The following is a 9,934-nucleotide window of genomic DNA, read 5'->3' as shown; positions in this document are numbered from 1 at the left end:
TCGTGTTAATGGACGACTTATTAGCAATCATTGATCTGCTGGTCAGAAACATATCAATTCTAGAATAAGATTGACATGCCGCTGAGAAGAAGGAGTAGTCTCTCTCGGACCCATGTTGAAGTCTCCAAATGTCATACAGATCTTCTTGCAAGAATAGAGAGTTAATAGCTCCAGGAACATCTCTGGAGGGGGTCGTGGTATCTACACTTGAGTCTAAGATGGAGTTGAAATCTCCGCCCCAGATCACATGGTCAGACCTCAGCCCATGCACCTTTGAAGCCAGGCGGCGGAGGAAGGATAACTGATGCCTGTTAGGGGCGTATAGGAAGACTAAAGTGTAGTCAATGTTATTAATAGAACATATTAAAATGACATATCTACCGCCAGGATCCAGAACTGAGGATTTCAGGGAAAAGGCCACTGTATTACTTATGGCCACTAGGACTCCTCTTTGCTTCTTCAGGTAATGGGTTTGATAAATGTGTGGGAATCTAGGATGATGGACCCTATGTCCATCGGATTTTAGCAGGTGTGTTTCTGTAGCGCAGAAAATATCACATTTCAGTTCACGGATTTCCCTCCACATCATAGATCTCTTAAAAGGGCTGTTCAGCCCTTTAACATTTAAAGCGGGAATCTTGAGAACCATGGTGGAGGAGGGAATGGCGGGTTTGCAATATGAATCCTGCACATAGTGGAAGAGTGAGCTAGAGCCCTAACACACATGATCCACAGTTCCGATCCTAGCGGTTTGATGTCTATTGGTACTTGAGGAGCGAAATCTCGCGTCTCGCGAGATGACGCGTATATGCGTGACTCTGCGCAGCGCTGCCACCTCCGGAACGCGATCCTGCGTTAGGCGGTCCGGAGGTGGTTAATGGATTTAGTATAAGCAATGCTCTGTGAGCTAAATACAATTGCACACTTCTCAGCTTTATGAGCCTAAGGCTACATGCACACGACCGTGCCGTTTTTTGCGGTCCGCAAACCGCGGATCCACAAAAAACAGAAACCGCCCGTGTGCCTTCCGCAATTTGCAGAACGGAAGGCCCATTGTAGAAATGCCTATTCTTGTCGGCAAAACAGACAATAGGACATGCTATATTTTTTTTTACGGGGCAACGGATGCGGACAGCAAACTGAGTGCTGTCTGCATCTTTTGCAGCCCCATTGAAGTGAATAGGTCTGCACCCGAGCCACAAAAACAGCGGCTCTGATACGGACCAAAACGGTCGTGTGCATGAGGCCTAAAACTGAAAATCCTACCATCTTACCAACCATTATAAAAATAATTTTTTTATATTGTGATATATTAGTAGTTACACAGACCACAATCCCAATTAGTAAGCCTTACAGAACAATCAATCTCCACAACGAAGTGTGTTTTTTGGAAACATTTATTTGTAGTAGAACTTGTACAGTTTAGTCTTTCTTGGCTGCAGCTTTTCTCATGGCAGCTAGTACATTGCTGAGTTCTTCTCTCTTTCTCTTGGCGCGGATGTGAGTTCCAATCTAAAGAGGGGAAAAAACAAAGTAGCTCAATAGTGATGCCTTATCCCGCAGTCTGAATGGTACAAATCAAAAACCTATTAGGCCTGTGATGGCAAACCTGTGGAAATCTAGCTGTGGTAAAACTACAACACTTGCTTGGCTGTTCTCAGACCTCTATACAAATGAATGGAGCATGCTGGGATTCGTAGTTTCACCACAGCTGGAGTGCTGGAGATTAGCCATCACTGTATTAGGCAGTGTTCATATCTGGATTGAACATTTCATTTGGAGCCTATGTCACACAGTGCATATTAAAAAAAAAAAAAAAAAATGGACAAAAAAGAGCAGCCTGCTGTGCAATCTTGTCCAGTAAAATACTGGGCCAATTATTTTCATTCAGTACATTTAGAACTCCATTTAACCCCTTAGTGACCAGCTTGTTTTTGCCCTTACTGACCAAGCGGGTTTCTTCCTTTTTTCATCGTCTCGTTCCAAGAGCTATAACTTTTATTTTTCCATCTATATAGCTTTATGAGGGCTTGTTTTTTGTGGGACAAGTTGCAGTTTTTAACGACGCCATTTTGGGGTACACTATTTTCTGATTAACTTTTATTAACTTTCTGGGAGGGAGATGGAAAAAAGCAATACTGCCACTGCGTTATTAAGTTATAAATTTTACAGCGTTCATTTTTCGGTATAAATAACTCTTTATTCTCTGGGTCAGTACAATTGTGATTCCAAAAAAATAGTTTTTTTACGTTTTACTAATTTTTTTGCAATAAAAGCTTTTTTTTAAAATGTTTTTGCATACCTTTTTATTTTTCTTTATATAGGAGTTGTGTGAGGGCTTGATTGGGGGACGACAAGTATCTTTCATTGGTATCATTTTGGAGTAAATGGCGCTTTTTGATCGCTTGTTAAGTTTTTTCCGGTGGCAGCTAATAAATTAGCAATGTTTTATTTATTTTTTACGGCGTTCACCGTAGGGGATAATTTACATGATATTTATGAAGTCTAGGTCGTTACGGAGGCGGCAATACCAAACATATGGGGAAGATTTTTTTTGCAATTTTGTTTTCACTGAAAAGCGTATTTTCGATGGGAAAAGCGTATTTCTTTATGGATTTTTTTTTTTTTTACTTTCTTTTACCACTTAATAGTCCCACAAGGGGACTATAACAGCTTTTTGATTGCCTTTAAAATGCAATGCACTATCCCTATAGCACATTGCATTTTAATGGCAATGCTATTCTGATATTGACCAGCAGGCTGCTCCAGAGGCACAACCTGCTGGAAATCACTCAAGGCTGGTCTAGGGCCTACATCAGACCCCAGGCAGCCTTCACACACATCGGCACCCCGAGATCGCATTTGAGGGGTGCCGATTGGAGACTCTGTCAGCACTTTACATGCGGCGGGCGCCATTGCCCGCCACATGTAAACTGTTAAACAGCCCGAACCGGCACTCCTGTGAGAGCCGGGTCCCCGCTTTCAGCGGGACCAGTGCGGCGCTTAGACTGGGCCGCCGTAAAAAAGCGGCAGCCCAGCCTAAAGCCCCTTAGTGACTGCCCTAAAAACACGTATGGGTGGTCACTAAGAGGTTAAACTTGTCATCACAAAATGCAGTGCAATCTCCTGGGAGCATGTTATAGAGCTGAGCAGATTGATGTATAGTTTTGCCAGAAAAGACTAGTGACAGATGTCTAGCTATGTATACACAGGGAATGTTATGAATTATGATGGCTGCAGACTGCATTACATGTTTTGGTGACAGGTTCTCTTAGTTGCTCTGCTCCAATAAAAGATGAAACAAGGATTCTGTATTGAGACGAGTGATGGCATTAGGGATCGCTCCTCCCCATACTGTGGAGGAGACTTCTGCACATACATGCAGTGATCTCTTTCACTGATTAGAAGGCGATGGTCAGGAAGGAATGCTTCCTTCCCAACAATCGGATGCTCAATTGAGCAATGTAAAAGGGGCCATTACACAGCTGTAAGCAAAGCCTTTAAATGCAAACTTCCACCATATGAGGGATCAGCAACCTCCAGCTGGTCTGAAACTACAGTTCCCAGAATGCTTCAGTCACTACTATTGGAGTTACAAGAGAAGCTGAACAAGTGGGAATGCTGGGAGTTGTAGTTTCAGCTGCTGGAGTGCCGAATATTGCTGACCCCTGCACTATAGCAAAGTTCACTGAGCTGGGACTCGCCTTGGAACAGTACAAGATGAACCTGCGTACACATGTTCTGATACCAAATCAAAGCTGCTCCTTTTATCCAACTGCCACCATCTGTATCACTATATAATTATGCTAGAAACCGGTGTAAGACAAATCAATCCGGGGAGATAGTTATGTGCAGTTAAAAAATGTACCACTGCCACAGTCATTGTGCTTCCTGCACTATAGATTGGCGTAAATGCAGTAGGAGATTGTTCCATGCAGTCAACTGTACATGCGCAACCAATTTAAGAATTTAAAAAAAAAATACTAGTATTTACACTGGGTAGGTCTAATCTCTAATGCCATATATTTATAGGAAATCGGCCACCTCCTTCACCAGGCCTGGCTCTTAATAAATTACTCTCATCTCAGCCCAGTGCACTTTCAACAAAGACCAACGTAATCAAAAGATGTTGGCCTCAGTGAATTCCCCCACAGAGACTTGGAGAAATTCAACTATAAACATGGTGGCTACAATCAGCTTCTACTACATACCCTCTTTTTGATGAACTTAAGAGCTCTTTTGTCCTTAGACACTTTCAGCAACTCCATGGCACGTCTCTCATAAGGAGCAAAACCACAAACTTCACGGATCATGTCACGGACAAACTTGGTGTGCTTGGTCAAGCGCTAGAGAAAAAAAAAAATTATAAAATTACAGGACACTTCATAAATAAAACCACAGTTTTATTAAAGACACACTAATGAAAACGACAGCAATTTTCACAGCATTTCAAGGCTCAGTTTCCTGCTGACATACATTTGACAGATGCCTCTGCCATGCGGTTGTACATCATATCACCCAGAGACCGACATGGTCATAATATACAGCACAGTATATTGGTATGTCAACATGCAGGGCTAGGAAATTTGGCCTTGAATTAAAATATATTTTACTCACTTTGAATGAGTATTTAATAGAAAAATTCATAGAAATTCACAGAATTTTTTTTATTTTTTATGTTTGGGTATTGTTCCTTTTTCATTTTGGCAGCACTATAACAGGACTCAGTAGCAGTCAGCACATATAGTTACTCCTTCCCTGGCCGCAGTGAATGGTCTGACAGTCAAGTGAGTCTTGTGCTATCTGTTCACAAACAGCAGTGGTGACATGCCTGCAAAAGGTACATCGCCACTGTACTGAGCTAGTCCAGGATTTTTCTGAGATTATGAATTATATTTTGACGATAGTGTCCCACTAAAGAGAACATGTCAACTTGAAATGCAGTTCAATCTGCAGGCAGCCGGAACTGAGAAGGAATCAGTATAACTTATTTATACGTTTATATTTCTGCTATTGCTGGCTTCAGTAATTGATATTCTCTGTGTAAGGCCTCTTGCACATGACCGTATGCCCTCCGAGACATACGGTCCGTGAACAGGCCATGTGTCCCGGATTCGCATTGATCGTGCACACGGGAGCGCACATCATAGATTACAATGATGCTGTGCACGTCGGGCCGCCTGCGGGGCTATTGTCCCGGACTCATATGATCTTACGAGTCCTGGACAATATGTTATCTTGATGCTGCGTGCTCCCATACGCACGATCAATGCCCCTCCGGGATATATGGCCTGTATATCTCGGAGGGCATGTGGTCGTGTGCAAGAGGCCCAAGTGTGTATACAGATATAGCTGTCAGTCTCTGGGGACACGGGGAAGGTTTTATCAGTAATTGATATTCTCCGTGTAAGTGTGTATACATACAGAGCTGTCAGTCACTGATAAACTGTACATGGGGAGGTGCCATCAGTGATTGATAGCATTCTCTGTGTAAGTGTGAATACAGAGATGGCTGTACACAGAGGAGGTCTAAAGTTCAGAAAAAGTGGCAATTTAAATGTATAAATTAAGTTATACTGAATCTTCTCCCACAGCAATTTGCTCAGGTCCTCATGCACTACATGCTGCCTGGTGAAGTCGGACAGACTGTTCAGGGGGTCACGTGCACTAACAGACTGATTAAAAACTTGAAGTCACTAATTGGGTCATTAATCAAACTGGTGTAAAGTAGAAATGACTAAGGCTGCTTTCACACCTGCGTTAGGTGCGGATCCGCCTGGTATCTGCACAGACGGATCAGCACCTATAATGCAAACGATTGTATCCGTTCAGAACAACAGCATTATGAAGAACAAAGTCAAAACGGATCCGTCCTGACTTACATTGAAAGTCAATGGGGGATGGATACGTTTTTAATTGCACCATATTGTGTCAATGAAAACTGATCCGCTCCCATTGACTTACATTGTAAGTCAGGACGGATCAGTTTGCCTCCGCATCGCCAGGCGGACACCAAAACGCTGCAAGCTGCGTTTTGGTGTCCGCATCCAGAGCGGAATGGAGGCAGAACGGAGCCAAACTGATGCATTCTGAACGGATCCTTATCCATTCAGAATGCATAGGGGGTGAACTGATCTTTTTTGAACAGTTTGTGAGATCCCTAAAAATGGATCTCACAAACGGAATTCAAAACGCCAGTGTGAAAGTAGCCTTAGTTGCCGAAAGCAACCAGTCTCCTTACTTTCCAAAGGAGCTATCAAAAATTAAAGGTGGAATCTGATTGGTTGCTATGGGCAACTAAGCCAGTTCTACTTTACACCAGTTTGAAAAATGACAGTAATAACATGATTGTTCAGTAATAACATGATTGTTTATGCCATCACAAATTTTTGTTCTGGTAGTACTTAGTGATTTTTCCAAGATTTTATAACTGCTGACCTAGCTTCTGGATAGAAGGTCATCTATATCTGATTGGTTTGGGTCAGATACCCAGGAATCCCACCGATCAATTGTTTAAGAAGTCATAAGCACTTGCAGTAGTGCTGCAGCCTTCTTTCAGATTTTCCTAGGCCATGTGATGACAAGTTCATTGGTCATGCGGCCTAGGCACAGCTCAGCCCTGGGGTTGAACGCAATACCAAGCACAGCCATTATACAATGTACAGGGCTGTGCTTGGCGAGCTGTGAGAAGGCTGGGGCTCTCACAGGAGAACCAGTGCCTTCGCAAACAGCTGATCGGCAGGGGTCCCATGTGTTGGTCTCCATCGATCAGATACTAATGACCTATCCAGGTTTATCAGTTATAAAACCCTTTTAAAAGGGAATGTCACCAGTGACTTTCCTATCCAACTGTTTGCATAGACATATCGCTGTGGTTCACGCGCTTCAAATGCAGTTTTTCTTTTGTTGATCTGAGGTCCTGTTCCGCAGTTAACACTTTCCTATTATGCAAATTAGGTCTTTGGTGCAAAGAGGGCATCACCATTGCTCTTCTTGCACACAAGCTGCAGTCAATTCCTTGGCCAACCCCCCTCCCTTCACTGCTTTGCTGCTGCCTGTTCCTGTCAATCGCAATCAAAGCAGCCAGGGAGGGGCTGGTCACAGAAAGGAGCGGAGCTTGTGTGCTATAAGAGAAATGGTTATGCCCTCAATGCACCAAAGGCCTAATTTGAATAATATGAAAAAGTGTGTCATCATGGGAAAGGAGACTCCGATCAACAAAAGAAAAACCATCTAATCACGTAAACCACATCTATGCCAACCACTGGATAGGAAGGTCGCTGGTAACAGATTTCCATTTAAGTGAATACTGCCGAGACAACTACACAGCCACTGGATGAGATGGCACTGTGCCAAGTTAGTATAAAAGGGCAGTGGCTCTCTTCTGATAGAAGGGATCCCTACTGTCAAATGAAGATATGCCATAACTTTACTAGACTTTTACACCAGTATCTGTACAAGGTTGGACAGACTCATCCACCAGCTATACTCACCCCTCTCCTACGTGAGTGTCTGGGCTTTGAGACGTTCTTGGTCACTTTATGGCCTTTATTTAGGCCCACGGCCATAGGATACCTGATAGCCATTCTGCAATAGAAGAGAAGTTTTAGAATTCAATATAAGCAATGCTCAGCTTTGTACATAACATGAAGCACTCTCCCGCACCACGTCAATCTACAATGGAATGGCTGCAGAAACCAATATGCTGAACAAGTATAAGGAATCTATAAGATTACCAAAACTGGAGACATTTCCCACAGAAAACATTCCCAGAATCCGCAGTTATGATGTATTTCTACAAACCGATCTGCAGTTGTAGGACATTCATTTTAGGCCTCGATACTACCATATTTTTGGTCCGCATGCCAGCCACATTTTTTGCAGACCAGGTTGTGGACCCATTGTTTCAATGGGGCTGGAAAACATGTGGTCGGCATACCATGTGCTATCCGCATCCATACGTCCATCCACAGCCCCGCAAAAAAAAACAAAGTGTCCTTTTCTTCTCTGTTTTGAAAACAGGAAGAGGGCGCGACATGTGGAAAAGGGGAAATGGCCAGCAACTGTTTTGCGGATCTGCTGATTACAAAACTGATACGCCGTGTGCATGAAGCCTTAGGGGTATGTCCACAATATGGATACAGAATCCATAGACACATAACATGACAATTTGTCTCGCAGATTTTTTTTTTATCCTCCACAGTGCATAGATCAAAATCTGCAGTAAAAATGCATTTTCTGAAGGCAAATCAGCAACAGTGTGCACCAGTGGCTACTGAGGCCTGCGACTGCCTGGACGAAGCATCATTTAATGGTCCAATGGAGACCAGAAGGAACCTTCGGCAGGAGAGTTCATAAGCCTGGCTGCTCCCCTGCAGATGTTACTAAGGGTCGGACACCTCCTTTAATTTACCCATAACAGGTTTGCGTCAACACCTGGCAAGTTTTTAGTTACAACCATTTGGTTTATGAACAAATTTTTAAAGGTGTCGCTCACTCCTTGGGGCCTTTTGACGAGACCAGGCATCCTCAACCTGCGGCCTTCCAGCTGTTGTAAAACTACTACAGCCACAATGCCCTGCTCTAGGCTGTTCGGGCACGCTGGGAGTTGTAGTTTTGCAATAGCTGGAGGGCCGCAGTTTGAGGATGCCTGGACTAGACACCTCAGCATGGTTGGACCTGCGGCACACATCATACTTAGCTGATCCCCACCGCGGGTTCCAGCTCTTTAATGCCTGCATCCAGCGACAGGCTATAGCGTTGACATGTGTACCAAGCACACTACTAGGTCACAGATGTTGGCAGAGGGCAGAAAAGGAGCAGGAACCTAAAGGCAGGGATCAGATAAGTATGACTCTGCAGATCCAGCTATGCTGGGAGGTCTACCATAATGCCCCCACAGGGCGTGAAAGTAAGCGCATAGAAATCAGTCCATAGTCCACCATATACCTTATGGTACAAAACAGTACAGACAGGACAGTCAGCATCAATAAGTCATACTACCGTAGAGGTGGTTACCCTCTGTCGTGTAGTATAGAGGGGGCAGTCACAGCTCTATAGTAGAATGGACATATCATGGCCAGGACTAGACTGGAGAGATGGACAGCGGCTGCAGTGCTGTACATCATATACACCACGTACCAGCGGCCATAGTGCTCTATGAGGTTCCAACAGCGGCTTCCACACGTTCTCCTCCAGAAATAACTGCAAGGTCAGACAGCCGAGAACCTCCCCGCCATACCCAACGTGAAACCAGCCGCTCCGCGTTAGGATGGCAGAGATATTACACGGATTTCACCCGCCATTAATACTAACATACCTGTAAGATCTGATGGCAGACACACCGGAAGGAAGGAGCACAACCGGAAGTTCCTTATTTCATACGTCGGCTGAGTCCTCCAGAGCCTGTGAGAAGAGCAAGAGCGGGGCCGCTCTACCATAGAGTACACGTCACCAGCCCTCGCCCGTTCGACTTTATTCCTGTGACACTGTTCAGAGTGTATCCTCGTGCAGGTTTACTACTAGTGAGGATTCTTATTAGGAAGGATGATTACAAAGCTTGTAATGGAATGTGCATGGCCCTGGCATTACTGTAAAGCATAGAGCAGGGGCGTACATAGAAATCACTGGGCCCCATAGCCAGAATCTGACTTGGGCCCCCTAACCCCGCCCACTGTCCTGGCTCCTCCCCCTGCCACACCCCCATTTGCCAATAAAAAATGTATACTTGACCTACTGAAACCGTTAGGGATAAATCTTTTTTTATTTTATTTTTTATTAACTCTCATACACCGCTGATATGACAGTGCTGTATGGGAGTAAGGATCTCACTGGGGCTGCAGTGAGCCATGCACAGCACACATCACTGCTCCTGCCCGTCTGCTTTGGTAAAGCTGGACATAGATGGGCTATGTGGACTTTAGCAGAGTGGGCA

General features: G+C 44.3%; 1 protein-coding gene across 1 annotated transcript; it reads right to left on the bottom strand.

Annotated features, from left to right (window-relative positions):
* Positions 1-1,381: 1,381 nt before the first annotated feature.
* On the bottom strand, positions 1,382-9,468 carry LOC120989611 (60S ribosomal protein L36). The gene is made up of 4 exons (XM_040417825.1): positions 9,320-9,468; positions 7,494-7,587; positions 4,212-4,346; positions 1,382-1,512 (listed from the first exon to the last, which is right to left on the bottom strand). The coding sequence occupies exons 2-4, from the start codon at positions 7,584-7,586 to the stop codon at positions 1,423-1,425; spliced, it is 318 nt and encodes a 105-aa protein (XP_040273759.1). The 5' UTR covers position 7,587; positions 9,320-9,468; the 3' UTR covers positions 1,382-1,422.
* Positions 9,469-9,934: the final 466 nt, after the last annotated feature.

This window comes from Bufo bufo, chromosome 2 (assembly GCF_905171765.1).
Source record: "Bufo bufo chromosome 2, aBufBuf1.1, whole genome shotgun sequence".
In the NCBI taxonomy this organism is placed as follows: Eukaryota; Metazoa; Chordata; class Amphibia; order Anura; family Bufonidae; genus Bufo; species Bufo bufo.
The sequence above is the reverse complement of the archived record's forward strand: the minus strand, read 5'-3'. Positions and strand labels throughout refer to the sequence as shown.